This window comes from Salvelinus fontinalis, chromosome 10 (assembly GCF_029448725.1).
Source record: "Salvelinus fontinalis isolate EN_2023a chromosome 10, ASM2944872v1, whole genome shotgun sequence".
Classification (NCBI taxonomy): Eukaryota; Metazoa; Chordata; class Actinopteri; order Salmoniformes; family Salmonidae; genus Salvelinus; species Salvelinus fontinalis.
The window spans coordinates 15,445,989-15,463,793 of record NC_074674.1 but is presented as its reverse complement, the minus strand read 5'-3'; the positions used below and the strand labels follow the sequence as shown (position 1 = coordinate 15,463,793).

At 45.5% G+C, this 17,805-nt stretch overlaps 1 protein-coding gene across 2 annotated transcripts in view; it reads left to right on the top strand.

Annotated features, from left to right (window-relative positions):
* The window catches only part of LOC129863685 (zinc finger FYVE domain-containing protein 16-like), a 45,220-nt gene that overhangs the window by 8,141 nt on the left and 19,274 nt on the right, over positions 1–17,805 (top strand). For both annotated transcript variants that reach the window (XM_055935842.1, XM_055935841.1), the window contains exons 2-5: positions 458–572; positions 817–2,942; positions 6,235–6,331; positions 17,468–17,644. In XM_055935842.1, coding sequence (XP_055791817.1) covers positions 503–572; positions 817–2,942; positions 6,235–6,331; positions 17,468–17,644 — 2,470 coding nt within the window. In that variant the 5' untranslated portion in view covers positions 458–502. The remainder of the gene's footprint in view (positions 1–457; positions 573–816; positions 2,943–6,234; positions 6,332–17,467; positions 17,645–17,805) is intronic.

Below are 17,805 nucleotides of genomic sequence, written 5' to 3'. Positions count from 1 at the left end.
TAGCTACCTAGCTGGGCCTGGTGTGTAGTCTTTAACCAATGCAAGGTGAGTTCAGGTCAGACAGGTGGAGTCTCACAATATAAATTGTGATGCCAGTTGACATGTCATAATAAAGTCCTTACACTGAAACTGGAGAAATTCTCTCTTGTAGATCTTTTGATTAGATTTCCCCACAGACATTGAGAGCAGGGGTCAGAGTCTGAAGTACACAATCACGCATAGCTGGAGATAGTTTGAGGTGCCCTGCTGACTGTTTGGTCAGCAATTGATATGTTATTCATTCTTCAACTTGTCTGGGGACTGTGGATGAAAGCGTAGCTTCATAGCCAAGAACTACAGCGTTTTTAACACTGATGTGGGAACTGAAATGTCGATCAAAATACATTCATCCTGTCCACATAGGACCAATCGATAAAGATAACAGACGATACTACTTCCTCTTGTTTCTCTTCTCCAGGAGGTGAAGGCGTGAGTGGAGCCGGTCTCCCACGGACAGCCCAGCATGGACAGCTTCTTTAAGGCTGCTGTGTGCGACCTGGACAAGCTGTTGGATGATTTTGAGCTCAATACAGGTTAGACACGGGTTACTACTGTCTGAAAAAATGTATTCGGGTAGCATGTTTTTCATTTCTGTATGTTGAGGGAAGGTCGGAGGGGTGTAGTGTTAAGTGAAAGTAAAAAAAAATATATATATATCTTCTTTTTTTTTTAAAGTTAAACTTGTGGTGTAATTTAGTTCACAACTTGTCGCTCACTTGTTCTGCTGAGATATTAACAACAGAACTGATTAACGGATACTTTTCCCTTCCCCACAAGATGAGCATGAGTGCAGATCAGTCTCCCTGTCGCCTCCCTCATATCCCGGCCACTCTCTGGGCGCCCAGGGTTTCCTTCCGGAACCCTCCAAAATTCCAGTTCCGCACTCTCTCCCTGACCTCAACTCCCTGCACTACGGCTCTGCTTCCAGCTCCCCCGACCATCCTAGCCCCAGTCCTGTGGAGCGCGAGACCAAGGCCCGGCCCCTCACTGGGGTGGACCTGCTCTCCTCTGTAGACGGCCGGGGGTCAGCTAAGAGCTCTGCACCGCCCTGCCCAGACCGGGCCCTGAAGCCTGTTTGTGATCTGGTCAGTGACACAGGCTCAGCCCACCTCCTCCGGGCCAACAGCCACAACGCCTTCAGTAAGCTGGACGTGGCAGAGAGCCGGCTGGAGGAGGAGCTGCTGGTTGACTTCACCAGCCCCGTGGTGGCTTTGCCTAGGGAAGCCTCAGCGGGTCTGCGTCCCGGACACGGGAGTACTGAGGGGAGGGAGGCTCTTGGCGGTGGAGGGGAGGTGCTGCTGGGGCTGGACTCTGGTGGATATGCTGCCTCTCTCAGTCTGCTCGATGTGATTTTGCCTGCTGCTGTGGAGAGAGCCTGTGAGCCCACGAATCCCCCCTCGCTGAGAAACTCTGAGTCTGGAGAGACGGAGGGAGAGGAGGCAGGCATAGAGGTGGCACCAATCAACTGTCAACTGGAGAACTCACCTGACCACCAGGACCAGCCTGTAGTCCTGCCTGTTGCCATGGACACCAAGACAGAGGACACTCCCACGTGTGATATCGCCACAGATGTCAGGGATGAGGGCGAGGGGTCTTTGGAGCGCTCTGAGCTGGCTGAAGCAGAGACTTCTGTGAGCTGCACTGGGCAGGAACCTAACTCTGAGGACTGCAGTGGCTGTGTGTCTGAGAGCCCCTCAGCCCTGTCCTGCCTGCCCATGGCCGTGTCCATGTGCAGGGCCCTGGTGGCCTCCAAGAACCCTGAGGAGGCCATGGGAGGAGGGTTAGAGGTGGCTGAGGCTGTCCCAACTGAGACCTTAGATGCAGAGTCCCTGTCTGCCTCTGAGGTGCAGGAGGAAGTCAGTCTCCCAGAGAACCCTGGGACTGTGGAGGACTGTACCAGCCCTGATTCTGCCCCTGAGGACCTCTCTGTCCAGTCCCCTAATACAGAGACCCCAGAGATGACAACTATGCCTTTCCACCTGGCTGTCTCAGCTCCCCCTGTCTCCCAGGTCAGCTTCTCTCAAGTGGAGGTCCAGCCGGCCCCCATGTCTCCAGAGCGACCTGCGTCCCCTCCCTCAGAGCCCAGCCTAAGCCCGGTGGACCCCCCTGAGTTTGGCTTTGAGTACCTGCCGGAGAGTGACCAGGCTGGGCTGCTGGTGACGGATGAGGAGCTGGATGCTTTCCTCCGTGGGGAGGCTCAAGGTGAGGAGGACCAGGGAGTCCCTCACTGCGAGAGGCCCGGGGAGAACCTCCAGGACGAGGGCTTCTCCGAGCTCAATGGGGACCTGGAGGAGCGGCTGGTGGAGGAGGAGCTGCAGAGCTACAGCCGGAGCCGAGGGGAGGGGTTGGCCTACCCGGATAGCGACAGGACCTTGTCCGCATCTGCAGAGGGGAGTGTGAGCCTATCCCCCTCCATGCCCTCCCAGGACCCCAGTAGTCCCAGTAACCTCCCACCACCCTACTTTGGAGGGGCCCGACCCAAACAGCTGCACTGCCAAGCAACCAGGGCACCTCCAGCAGTAGGGGAGGACCAGGGGCCCAGTAGCCCCACAGACAGCACCGACGCTGGGGAGGAGGTGGACCAGAGCCCCTCTCCTCCCAGCCCCAATCTTGCTCAGGACCCCTCTAAACTGGGTGTGCCCTGCCCAGGGTACTCCCCAACAGAGCCCTACGAGAGCAGTGTGGGGTACAACGAGCTGTCGGAGCCCCCACCCTACCCTGGTGAGCCTGCTGAGGAGGGGTCTGGGTCCTCAGAGGGGAGGGAGGTGGAGGTGGAGGATGAGAATGGGCTGGGGTGCAAGCAACCCCCCTGGGTGCCGGATTCGGAGGCTCCCAATTGTATGAACTGCTGGCAGAAGTTCACCTTCACCAGGAGGAGGCACCACTGCCGGGCCTGTGGGAAGGTACGTAGCTAGATCGGTCCTTGAAGGGACTTTCTTTTACCCTCATTTCTAGGGTCATATTTTGCCCTATTGATAGCTTTTTTGGTGTTTTGACTATATATTTTTTTATATTAGGTGCAAGTAAATATAAATAACTTTTACCTTGCAACACATAATAAAGAGCTCTAACTAAACTTAAATAAGTGACAGTCACAAAGACATTGAATATGAATGAAAACTGAAGAAATGCAATCATAAGTGGCAATAACTTGCCTGCATAATTGCATGTTCTGGGGACATTACCTGACTGTTACCCACTCAGTGAACTTCAATAAAGCAGCCTCGCTGTGGTTTCCAATGCATCACATTTCTGTATTTACTTAATCAGAGGATTCAATTGTAAATGTGGAGCTGTGACCTAGCTGTGTTTCGGCTCATCCCCCGACTCTCATTTGACTTCCACCTATCGTTCTCCTTGTAGAGAACACTCCTTCTGTTCATATCTCCCGTTTTACAAAGCAACAGAGAGCCCCCGCTCACACACAGTACCAGCCAAAAGTTTGGACACACCTGCTCATTCAAGGGTTTTTCTTCATTTTTTACTATTTTCTACATTGTAGAATAATAGCGAAGACGTCAAAACTATGAAATAACACAAATGTAATAATGTTGTAACCAAAAAAGTGTTAAACAAATATATTTTATATTTGAGATTCTTCAAAGTAGCCAGCCTTTGCCTTGATGACAGCTTTGGACACTCTTGGCATTCTCTCAACCATTTTCCAACTGCCGTGTCTTGGTGAACGGATGATTTCCGCATGTGTGGTTCCCACCGTGAAGCAGGGAGGTGTGATGGTGTGGGGGTGCTTTGCTGGTGACACTTGTCTGTGATTTATTTAGAATTCAAGGCACACTTAACCAGCATGGCTACCACAGCATTCTGCAGCGATACGCCATCCCATCTGGTTTACGCTTAGTGGGACTGTCATTTGTTTTTCAGCGGGACAATGACCCAACACACCTCCAGGCTGTGTTTGGGCTACTTGCCCAAGAAGGAGAGTGATGGAGTGCTGCATCAGATTACCTGGCCTCCACAATCACCCGACCTCAACCCAATTGAGATGGTTTGGGATGAGTTGGACTGCAGAGTGAAAGAAAAGCAGCCATCAAGTGCTGAGCATATGTGGGAACCCCTTCAAGACTGTTGGAAAATCATTCCAGGAGAAGCTGGTTGAGAGAATGCCAAAAGTATGCAAAGCTGTCATCGAGTCAAAGGGTGGCTACTTTGAAGAATCTAAAATATATTTCGATTTTTGGTTACTACATGATTCCATATGGGTTATTTCATAGTTTTGATGTCTTCTATTGTTCTACAATGTAGAAAATAGTCAAAATAAAGAAAAACCCTTGAATGAGTACGTGTCCAACCTTTTGACTGGTATTGTACGTCATACTTGATCACGTAGTATGGCATGATATAGCCTATATGCTATACCCTCCCCCGCTGCTATATATATATATAACAAGGGCTATGAGTCAGCGATTCAGGTTCCATCTCCTCTATAGATCTCCAACTCTCTGAAGTATGAGCCCGGGGCTAAAGCCAGAGCTAAGACCTTAACAGCCCAGTGATTAAAGCAGCATTACACAAGAGTCTCAGGGGCTTTGACTCCATAGGCTTCTTACTGGAGCCCAACGGGATACAGAAGAGTAGTGTAATGTACTTTACAACCTGCTTTGATTTCTGCACAATTAATTGCGATGCAATTTCCACTGTAATTTACTGCTTTTCTTTATGGGTCAGACACTTAACATGGGAGGAGTAACTTTATGTATAGTGCCTTCGGAAAGTATTCCCGACCCCTTGACTTTTTCCACATTTTGTTACGTTAGACTTAGTCTAAAATGGATTCAATAGTTTTTCCCCCTCATCAATCTACACACAATACCGCATAATGACAAAGCAAAAACAGTAAAAAAACAAAAAAAAACAACCTGAAATATCACATTTACGTAAGTATTCAGACCCTTTAATCAGTACTTTGTTGAAGCACCTTTGGCAGCGATTACAGTCTCGAGTCTTCTTGGGTATGACGCTACAAACTTATCGCATCTGTATTTGGGGAGTTTCTCCCATTTGTTCTCTGCAGATCCTCTCAAGCTCTCAGGTTGGATGAGAAGCGTCCCTGAACAGCTATTTTTCAGGTCTTTCCAGAGCTGTTCGATCGGATTTAATCCCGGGCTCTGGCTGGGCCACTCAAGGACATTAAGGGAATTGTCCCGAGGCCACTCCTGAGTTGTCTTGGCTGTGTGCTTAGGGTCGGTGACCTGAGGGGCGACGGTTCACCTTCCAAGTCTGAGGTCCTGAGCGCTCTGGAGCAGATTTTCATCAAGAATCTCTCTGTACTTTGCTCTCTTCATCTTTCCCTTGATCCTGACTAGTCTCCTAGTCCCTGCCGCTGTGTGCCTTTTCTAGAGGAGTGGCTTCCTTCTGACCACTACCATAACTACCTGCCTGGTGGTGTGCTGCAGAGATTGTTGTCCTTTTGGAAGGTTCTCCCATCTCCACAGAGGAACTCTGGAGCTCTGTCAGTGACCATTGGGTTCTTGGTTACCTCCCTGACCAAGGCCCTTCTCTCCTGATTGCTCAGTTTGGCCAGGCGGTCAGGTATAGGAAGAGTCTTGGTGGTTCCAAACTTCTTCCATTTAAGAATGATGGAGGACACTGTGTTCTTGGGGACCTTCAATGCTGCAGAAATGTTTTGGTACCCTTACCCAGATCTGTGCCTCGACACAATCCTGTCTCGGAGCTCTACGGACAATTCCTTCGACCTCATGGCTTGGTTTTTGCTCTAAAATGTACTATCAACTATGGGACCTTTTATATAGACAGGTATGTGCCTTTCCAAATCATGTCCAATCAATTGAATTTACCACAGGTGGACTCCAATCAAGTTGTAGAAACATTTCAAGGATGATCAATGGAAACAGGATGCACCTGAGCTCAATTTGAGTCTCATAGCAAAGGGTCTGAATACTTATGTAAATAAGGTGTTTATTTTGTATTTTTCATATCTTTTGAAAAAATTACCTGTTTTTACTATGTGATTATGTGGTATTGTGTGTAGATGAGGACAAAAAAAAAGGTTTTATATTTATTTTAGAATAAGGCTGTAACGTAACCAAATGTGCAAAAAAGGAAGGGGTCTGAATAGTTTCCCGAATGCACTGTAGATTGTCAACGTATGGTGTAGAGTGTTGCAGTATAGTGTTTTCCTCTTGCCTGACGGTTGTCTTTTCACCTGTGGCACAGGTGTACTGTGCCATGTGCTGCAACAGGAAATGCAAGCTGAAGTACCTGGACAAGGAGGCCCGGGTGTGTGTCATCTGCTTCGAGACCATACACAGAAGTAAGACCCGGGGGGGGGGGGGGTTCAGGGTTTCCGATAAGTACCATTTCTGTCCAAATTGTCCTGGAAAAAAAAAATCCCATTGCAAAATAAGGCTTATTATTCATTGATGGAAATACTGTACCAGTCGATGTGCTCAATTTTCAAAATATATGATTTTTCCCGTTTCCAGTGTGCCCGCCAAGAGGCGTTTCTCTCTCTAAAACAGAGTAAGGACCGCTTCAAGATCGCGCCTTTTGACATTAGAAAAGCCTGTCCTCTACGTACTCCCCTTCGAGCCAAATACCAATGACATGTGTTCTGGTCATCAAAATTCTAACAGTCAAATAAATACAATATCATATATGCTATCGGAAGAAGAATAATTTAGTTGTGTTTATGAAGGTCATTCGTAACATTAGAATACGAAAAAACAATTTAGAAGAACATGATAGGTTATTCATTAGTTTGTTACTGTAGCTATATGTGGTAAATAAAAATAAGACTAAAACCACCACAGTTTAAGTGTTAAATCCATCTCAAAGATATACATAATAATTTCATTTTGGCAAGTCTTAAGAATCATTATGGAACCAAGTTGTATTGTGTTACTAGTCTTTGTTTAGTGGCCTGAGCAATGCTGCTGTGAGTGCTCAGGCATTGTGCGCATGGAAAAGCATGGTTATTCTTGGAGAACATTTTGAAATCGAGCTCACCTCTTGACATCAAATGTCTGGATAGGAGAATTTGAAAAAGTGATGGTTCTTTCCCTGCCTCTGTGTCAATTCCAAGCTGCACCCATCTCTTCATGTACAATTTATAATATTGTCACCCAGACTATTGTCAATTTAGTCTGGTCTTTAGGCTAACTATTCTGAACAAAAATATAAATGCAACATGTAATAATTCAAAAGATTTTACTAAGTTACAGTAATTGAAATAAATTCGTTAGGTAATAATCTATGGATTTCACATGACTGGGCGAGGGCGCAGCAATGGGTGGGCCTGGGAGGGCATAATCCCAACCATTTGGGAGACAACAAAAGGGCTTTATTACAGACATACTCCTCAGTTTCATCAGCTGTCCAAGTGGCTGGTCTCAGACGATCGCGCAGGGGAAGAAGGCGGATGTGGAGGTCCTGGGCTGGCGTGGTTACACGTGATCTGCGATTGTGAGGCTGTTTGGACATACTGCCAAATTCTCTAAAACATTGGAGCCGGCTTATGGTAGAGAAATTAACATTCAATTCTCTGGCAACAGCTCTGTTGGAAATTCCTGCAGTCAGCATGCCAATTGCACACTCAACTTGAGACATCTGCGGCGTTGTGTTATGTATGAAATTAGTTTCGATATAGTTTAGGTGTGGTTTCGATGGGCCATCAGCTGTGATGGCTGACTAGTAGTGAAGGAGGGGCACAAGAAAAAGAAAAACCTGTTTGTGATATTAAGATTCTAATTTCTATGAGTGTTTTCTTCCAAGATATCATACACCCATGTCACAGACGTAAGAGTATGTGATCTGCTATTCTACAAGACCACCATCAGATGTGTGTAGCTCAGCTGACTGCTCTGTATGGCTCTGAACCACCATTGTCTGGCTCCTCCCAGAAGAACATGAAAGAAGCCTTTGATGTCTGAAGAACACACTAGAGTATTCACAGCCTGGTGTCACTGTTAGGCTGAGGCCTACCAACTATCCAACTCAGCCCTGGAGCATATGGAACTCGTATGGTGAATGATGCAAGGAAAGTATCCCAGTTTATGTTCACTCTGAACTTTAAGGTCACTTAGAAGGAATGTCAGACAAGGTCTCTCAACTATTTAAACTTGGAGTGCTTACTGAACCGAAGTAATATGCATTTCAAGAACAACTCTGAAGAAGAAGCAAAACAGACAGGGTTTTACAAGAGTTGCTATTTATGTGCCTTCCAAAAAAAAATCGCTACTGATAAAATGTCAGGTCTGCTGAGTGCAAATTTGAATGTTGTGAAAATTCTGTGCGACTTCCTGGTCGCGTTTACTGTGAACACTGAGGCTGTACCCGCTTTAAGTTAGTTTTAAGTGGCCAAGTAGGCTACTGTGGCTATTTGATCTAGAGGTCGACCGATACCGATTTATTGGAGGACAAATAAAAAATAAAATAAAATAATAATAATAATAATAAATAAAAAAATAAATAAAAAAAATATATATATATATATATTTTTTTTTTGTAGTGATGACAATTACAACAATACTGAATGAACAATGAACACTTTTATTTTAACTTAATATAATACATCAATAAAATCAATTTAGCCTGAAATAAATAATTAAACATGTTCAATTTGGTTTAAATAATGCAAAAACAAAGTTTTGGAAAAGAACGTAAAAGTGCAATATGTGCCATGTAAAAAAAGCTAACGTTTAAGTTCCTTGCTCAGAACATAAGAACATGTGAAAGCTGGTGGTTCCTTTTAACATGAGTCTTCAATATTCCCAGGTAAGAAGTTTTAGGTTGTAGTTATTATTGGAATTATAGGACTATTTCTCTCTAATACCATTTGTATTTCATATACCTTTTGACTCTTCAATGTTCTTATAGGCACTATAGTATTGCCAGTGTAACAGTATAGCTTCCGTTTCTCTTCTCGCCCCTATCTGGGCTCGAACCAGGAACACATCGACAACAGCCACCCTCGAAGCATTGTTACCCATCGCTCCACTAAAGCCGCGGCCCTTGCAGAGCAAGGGGAACAACTACTTCAAGGTCTCAGAGCGAGTGACGTCACCAATTGAAATTCTGTTAGCGCACACCCCGCTAACTAGCTAGCCATTTCACATCGGTTACACCAGCCTAATCTCGGGAGTTGATAGGCTTGATGTCATAAACAGCTCAATGCTCGAAGCACAGCGAAGAGCTGCTGGCAAACGCACAAAAGTGCTGTTTGAATGAATGCTTACGAGCCTACTGCTGCCTACCACCGCTCAGTCAGACTGCTATATCAAATCATAGACTTAATTATAACATAATAACACACAGAAATAGGAGCTTTAGGTCATTAATATGGTCAAATCCGGAAACTATCATTTCGAAAACAAAACGTTTATTCTTTCGATGAAATACAGAACGGTTCCGTATTTTATCGAACGGGTGGCATCCATAAGTCTAAATATTGCTGTTACATTGCACAAACTTCACTTATGTCATAATTATGTACAATTCTGGCAAATTAATTACGGTCTTTGTTGGGAATAAATGGTCTTCACACAGTTCACAACCAGCCAGGCCGCCCAAACTGCTGCATATACCCTGACTGCTTGCACGCAAGAGAAGTGACACAGTTTCCCTAGTTATAAGAAATTCATGTTAGCAGGCAACATTAACTAAATATGTTGGTTTAAAAATATATACTTGTATATTGATTTTAAAGAAAGGCATTGATGTTTATGGTTAGGTACACATTGGTGCAACGACAGTGCTTTTTTCACAAATGCGCTTTTGTTAAACCATCACCCGGTTGGCGAAGTAGGCTGTGATTCGATGAGAAATGCAAAGAGTGTGCAAAGCTGTCATCAAGGCAAAGAGTGGATACTTCGAAGAATCTAAAATATATTCTGATGTGTTTAACACTTTTTTGGTTACTACATGATTCCATATATTATTTCATAGTTTTGATGTCTTCACTATTATTCTACAATATAGAAAAAATAAAGAAAACCCCTGGAATGAGTAGGTGTCCTAAAACTTTTGACTGGTACTGTATATACTGAACAAGAATATAAATGTAACATGCAACAGTTTCAAAGATTTTTATGAATAACAGCTTATATAATAAAGTCAGTAAATTTAAAGAAATTCTTTAGGCCCTACTCTATGGATTTGCATCTGTTGGTCACAGATACTGTACCTTTTAAAAAAAAAAAAAGAAGTTGGGTGTGGGGATCAGAAAACCAGTCAGTATCTGGTGTGACCACCCATTTGCCTCATGCAGCGTGACACAGCTCCTTCGCATAGAGTTGATCAGGCTGTTTACAGTGGCCTGTGGAATGTTTTCCCACTCCTCTTCAGTGGCTCTGCGAATATGCTGGATATTGGCGGGAACTGGAAAACGCTGTTGCACACGTCGATCCAGATAGTCCTAAACATGCTCAATGGGTGACATGTCTGAGTATGCAAGCCATGGAAGAACTGGGACATTTTCAGCTTCCAGGAATCGTGGACAGATCCTTGCGACATGGGGCCGTGCATTATCATGCTGAAACATGAGGTGATGGCGGCAGATGAATGGCACGACAATGAGCCTCCAGGATCTCATCACAGAATCTCTCTAGTTGTCCATAGCTTATGCCTGCCCATACTATATCTCCGCCGCCACCATGCAGCACTCTGTTAATACATTTGACTTCAGTATACTGCTCGCTTCCACATTGCCATACACGTGGTCTGCGGTTGTGCGGCCGGTTGGACGTACTGCCAAATTCTCTAAAACTACGTTGGTAGAGAAATTGACATGAAATGATCTGCCAACACCTCTGGTGGACATTCCTGCAGTCAGCATGCCAATTGCACGCTCCCTCAACTTGAGACATCTGTGGCATTGTGTTTTAGCGTGGCATTTTGTTGTCCCTGGCTCAAGGTGCATCTGTGTAATGATCATGTTTTTAATCACATTCTTGATATGCCACACCTGTCAGGTGGAATGATTATCTTTAGCAAAGGAGAAATACTAACGGGGATGTAAACACATTTGTACACTCAATTTGATAGAAATAAGCTTTTTGTGCGTATGGAACATTTCTGGGATCTTTTATTTCAACTCATGAAACATGGGACCAACACTTTACATGTTGCGTTTATATTTTTGTTCAGTGTAAATCTACTGCAGCTCTGATTGGTTATTCTGCACCGGTCTGTGTAGAATATGGGCTGAGTCATGCATGTCGATGCAATAGAATCCTACTCCTCTCCGCTCTGCCTACAACAAAATGTTTGCGTAGTTAGTTTTGGATACCAAGTCTTGCGTAGTTCGTTTTTGTTTGGGTACGTTGCCTTGAAAGTGGCTAATATTGCGTTGATTCGAAACGTTGATAGTGTTAACTAACAGGGAAAACCGTATAAAGCTGAGTGAAGCTCAGCTTAGAAGGAACATTGGTTGCTGTTCTCTAGGCTGCATCCCAATGGGCCCTGGTCAAAAGTAGTGCACTATAGAGAATGGAGTGCCATTTGGGACAGAGCCTTAGACTATCTAGAGCAGCACATGACCGATGAATAGCACTTTGTTAACTGGTAGTTGTGCTTGTTTGTGGCTTGGTCACAGTGTAGGCTAATGAGTAGCATAAGGTTGTCTGAAAATGTCACTAGTTGTCAAATCCGTGTTTCCTCAATTTCCTCTCAAAGCTCTCATTGGAGGAGAGGATCCAATGTCCCTCCCTCGGACTTCCTCTAATTGATCTTCCAAGGACGGAGGAAGCAAGGACTTGACAACTAGTGAAGTTTTTAGACACAGTCTAAGGGGGATCTGTAAATTAGCTAATTTATCCTTGAGATCTATCTTATGTTAGAGTTGAGTGCCTGAGGGGCTTTCTTTCACAGCCTGCGTGAACGTGTCTCCTTTGTTTCAGTGTGTGTGGGACTGTGTAAAAGCGTGAGACCAGCTTGTGTAACTGTGTTTCCCCGGTCTCTATGCGTGTGCTTTTCCCCATGCTCCTGTCATTTTTCACCAGGCACGTACACAGATGGGGGTCTACCTGTGCCCGAGCACCTGCCCCTTTGCCCTCCCAGTTGCCAACTGCACTTTTGGATGGTGATACATCATTTGTATTTTTTTGTATCCCGTTTTTGCCATTGTTGTTCTAAACCCACTGCCCCCAAGTCGTCTTCAAGTTCGTCATCCCCCCTCCCCCCTCTCGTGGGCCCGGTTGTGCCTTCCCTGTACAGAGATTGCGGGTGCCCGGGATTCAAACATGCATGGCTTGAAATGCGGTCACTGTTTGAGTGTCTGTAGCAAGCTACCTAGTTTAAATGTCAACAGTACTGCCACAGCAGCACAACACTTGATTTACATCAATATGTAGTCTGGTTGGCTGATAGCCAACGCATAGCAGCACTTCATCATTTATTTCCTGATAGAATCATAGGGAAGGGTGCTGGAGGTGCAGCGCCCCCTGGTAAATTGAAATACATTTGCTGAAGTTATTGAACAGGCAGAAGTAATTCTATAATTCAGAATAGCCTACTACAACATAAGTAGGCCTATAATTTAGCCACAGAGGACCAATAGCTTCTTTAAGAAGTTGCCTAGCTGTGGATTGTGTGCAGCCCAATAACAAGGCATAGCCGACAGTGGGGAACGTGCGGCAAATCTGTCAGTGAACAGCATGGAGACAAAACAGGCCTTTCGCAATATATCAAATACAATCATGGTAACACAGGTCTGTGCAAAGCCCTTCTGCTCTCCTGAACAACGACTTTGGCCTTCCACTGAGCTGCACATAGAAACACAATGACTAGAACATCCATCCCCATTGAAAATTATGCTTTCTTATTTACCCGCCGATGGTGGTGTTGCTAGGAGGCCAGGGTATCCTGTCTCGCGTAGTGCCACTCTAGCCAACTAACCAGTGATTTCTGTTGCTTTACAATGTTATTGGTGAGTGGTGATAAATCAGGTGGAAGAGAGAAGCGTTTCTGTTCTATGTATTCAATTTCTATGGTTCTGCTTCCCTGGTCAAGTGAATGACTTTCTCCTCTCCAGAAACAGAGCCGAGGTTACAGTCAGGACAATATGACTGGTGCAAAGAAAGGGGCGGAGATAGAGGTATGTAGTTATGGCTGGAAGGAGTCAAGATGTTAGTGTGTGTCCTTGACTGTGTGTGTGTGGGACGGGAGCCACCTGACGCAGTGAGCATGTGATGCGTGCGCACACACACACACTGCACATTGACGCCCTCTCTGGCACGGGCACACATGTCCAGGGACAGCCTGGCGTGACTATTTTTGTCCCCTTGTCTGCTGTGTGTGTGTGTGAGAGAAAGAGAAAGAAAAGGGGCCATCCACTTTGATTGGGACTGAGGGCAGGAGCAGAGTGACGCGATGCTCCACCCCCCCCCCCCCCCCCCCCCAACCTTTACTCTCCCCATCGCTCTCATCAGTACGGGGAGCAGTCTGTGAGGCACACACCTCCCCTGCCTGCCTGGAGTCTGCAGCGAACAGCCCAGCTGGGAGAACAGAGCTAGCTTCAGTCAAGTTAGCATAGGCTAGCATCTACTGTAATATGGCTAATATACTTTGCTTCAGTTAGGCTAGTACAGCCCATTTTACATTCAGCCAACAAGGGCTAACGTCGGTAAGGCTAAGTAGGTTAGCGTGACCAAGGGGACCGACAGAGCTCCCGAGTTTGGAGGAGTGAAAGCAAGGTAAGATGGGACGCCCTATGACTTTTTAAAAGAGAAGAACAAGAAGCCTGGCGCTTCTAGCTCACACTGGTTCATCTCTTATGAACTGATTCCGTGCTCATGGTGTTGTGGTGCGCAACGCGCGCACACACACACACACACACACTGGATTCATCTCAGTTTATTTCTCTGTTGATCTGTATGGGCTTGTTGAGTGCTCCTAGAGGACACAGACTGCTGTGCATTTTATGCCATGTCATTGTCTCCTCTCAGAAAGATCGAGGTGAAACACTTCAACTCTCTCCTCAGTCTCTCTCTTCTGTTGTGCTATTGATCTGTTGTTGTGAGTAGTGCTCTTGACCCATGCTAATAGCCTTACTAGTGTCTGCGCTTGTGTGGCTTCATTCACATGTGTGTGTATATTCCTCTGTGTGTGTGCCAGTGTGTGCGTATGTGTCGTGCAGGTAGTCTGACGGACTGTGTTAGCTCGGGCCTGTCCAACCAGGCCAATAAAGATGATATGATGTTTAATCAATATAATGAAGGCCAGAGCTCAGTCGGCACTTTTCTCACACACACACACACACACACACACGGCAGCTAGCGGACGAAGCACGGCATCGGGTGTCAAACTCATTTTTCCCCTTGGGCCACATTTGGTCTCCAGTGATGTCCACAGGGCTGCATTGGAAATGTGTTATATTTCAATGCTGTCAAAATGTTCAAAAGAGGGTCCTCTATCCATTGTTTTGGGAATTTTTGATACTCCCTGACTGTCTAGCTTTAAAGGGATACTTCTGGATTTTGGCAATGAGGCCCTTTTATATACTTCCCCAGAGTCAGATGAAGTCGCGGGTACCATTTTTATGAGACTGTGTCCCGTAGGAAGGAAGTTAGAGGGTTTCGCAAAGCCAATTCTAACTAGGGCAATGACTGGAAGTATATGTATATCTGCTAGCATGCCTGGCCTGATCTGAGTTAGGCCACCACTCACTTTCCTGGTATCAACTCCTCCACTCTCTCTCGCTCTCTCCATCCATATCCCACTCATTCTCTCGCTCTCTCCATCCAAATCCCTCTCTCATTCTCTCTCTCTCCATCCAAATCCCTCTCTCACTCTCTCTCGCTCTCCATCCATATCTCATTCTCACTCTCTCGCTCTCTCCATCCAAATCCCACTCTCATTCTCTCACTCTCTCTCGCTCTCTCCATCCATATCCCACTCTCATTCTCACTCTCTCTCGCTCTCTCCATCCATATCCCACTCTCATTCTCACTCTCTCTCGCTCTCTCCATCCAAATCCCACTCTCATTCTCACTCTCTCTCGCTCTCTCCATCCATATCCCACTCTCACTCTCTCTCTCGCTCTCTCCATCCATATCCCACTCTCACTCTCTCTCTCGCTCTCTCCATCCATATCCCACTCTCACTCTCTCTCTCGCTCTCTCCATCCATATCCCACTCTCACTCTCTCTCTCGCTCTCTCCATCCATATCCCACTCTCACTCTCTCTCTCGCTCTCTCCATCCATATCCCACTCTCACTCTCTCTCTCGCTCTCTCCATCCATATCCCACTCTCACTCTCTCTCTCGCTCTCTCCATCCATATCCCACTCTCACTCTCTCTCTCGCTCTCTCCATCCATATCCCACTCTCATTCTCTCACTCTCTCTCACTCTCTCCATCCATATCCCACTCTCATTCTCTCACTCTCTCTCGCTCTCTCCATCCATATCCCACTCTCATTCTCTCACTCGCTCTCTCCATCCATATCCCACTCTCATTCTCTCACTCTCTCCATCCATATCCCACTCTCATTCTCTCACTCTCTCCATCCATATACCACTCTCACTCTCTCACTCTTGCCTGATTTACAATAACAGAGCCAAACTGAACCATATTGTGCTGACGGTTTTAGTTTCACATCGTCTTTTCCAGCACAGTTCCTGTAACTATGGTGGACGCAGAACCAGGGCAGTACGGCTTGGCTTGGTTTGTCTCAGTCGCGTGAGAAGGATCGCTCCCATTTGTAAATGGGACGCAGGGCTTCCATCTGTCCACATTAGATTGCCGTGTGGATATTGGAGTGTCTGTTAAACGCGAGGCTTGGCCAAGAGAGGTGGTGGAACAGTTGTTTTGATTACTTTTCACCGTTATGTTTACTTGGGCTATATACAATAAATGCTGTTGGGACATGGCAAACATTCTGTGAAATAATGTTTATTCGCTTACAGCACAGAACATGCATAGGGCGCGATGGGACAAGGACATCCCTGCCGGCCAAACTCTCCCCTAAACCGGACGACGCTGGGCTAATTGTGCGCCCGCCAAGTGCAGAGAGGGGGCTTCAGCAAACGTTCAAAATTCACCTTCTGCTACCATTTCTGTCTAGCCGCCCACGCATACAGTTTGACGTATAGGTTAGATAAATCCAACGTGTGCACCACACAGAACGCACTACAACTGCCTCTCCAACGCCACGCTGCAAGGCAAATGCAGCGTTCCATTGGAAAGGAATTGTGCTTCTTGTGTACTAAAATGCAATGACGTTGTGGTTTCATTTATATTATGCTGTGGCTATATTTGGATACAGTGTAGGCTAGCCTATGTGTTTTTACCAGTAATTTATTTTGTGAAAAGCCTGATTTTTATTTATTTTTATTTTTATTGTCCTACTGTATGTTGGCTGTTGATTTTATTTATTTCATTATCATAACATTCCTATGAATAGCCTATGTTAAAAAAAGAAGGCCTAGATTGTACAGTACCTTCGCAAAGTATTCCTTACCCGTTTGACTTATTTTTTTTTACCCGTCATAACCAAAACGATTGGAGGCAGTAATTGCTGCGAACAGGTGCTTCAACAAAGTACTGAGTAAAGGGTCTGAATATTTATGTAAATGTGAAATATAGATTAGCAAACATTTCTAAAAACCTGTTTTTGCTTTGTCATCGGTGTATTGTGTGTAGATTGATGAGGATAAAAACAATTAAATCCATTTTAGAATAAGGCTGTAACGTAACAAAATGTGGAAAAAGTCAAGGGGTCTGAATACTTTCCGAAGGCTCTGAATACTTTCCGAAGGCACTGTACCCTAAGTGGTTTGTTCATTTGAACCGGTTTTATTTTTGCCTCGGTTTTTCAGGCTGTTTCAAACCCCAATGACACAACTACACGTTTTAAAACGAGACCTTGTGAGATGACTTTATATTGCTTTAGAGTTATTATATTTTTATGAGAATGAATGTAATAAGTAAATATTAAATGGTATGTGAAATACACCTTCGAAAGGCACATGATTCTGTCCTATGGTTTTAAATGCTTTATTATGAACTGGGTGGTTCGAGCCCTGAATGGTGATTGGCTGAAAGCCATGGTATATTAGACCGTATACCACGGGTATGACCACACGTATTTTTACTGCTCTAATTAATTACTTTGGTAACCAGTTTTAAATAGCAATAAGGCACCTCGGGGGTTTGTGGTGTATTGCCAATATACCACGGCTAAGCGCTGTATCTAGGCACTCTAGGTTGGGATGTGCTTAAGAACAGCCCTTAGCCGTGGTATATTGGCCATATACCACACCCCCTCGGGCCTTAATGCTTAAAAATTACACTTTAAAGAAATACCGGGTTACCCGGGGAAAAAGTGATTTTATTCTAAGAGTGGAACATTTGTAAAATACCCATGTTTGTATGCCAACTCTCCTCCTCACTCACTCACTCTTTACCTGCCTCACCTCTCCTTCCATCTCTCTCTCTCCTCCCCCTCTAGCTCAGGCGCTGGAGCGTATGATGAGTCCGACAGGTCCGAGCCCCAACCCCAACGTCCCGTCAGAGTACTGCAGCACAATCCCGCCCCTGCAGCAGGCCCGGGCTGCAGGCACCCTCAACTCCCCTCCGCCCACCGTCATGGTGCCCGTCTCCGTGCTCAAAACCCCCGGCAGCGACGGTACTGATGCACCCCTTGAACTAGTATCAAGGGTTGCTGTTGTCTAATGGTGTTACCAAAAGTGATCAACATCCTCTTGCTCTCCATTGGATAGCTTAGCCAGCTACAGTTTGGCTACAATGAAAGATTTAGATTTTTGTTATCATTTCCATTTTTACCAG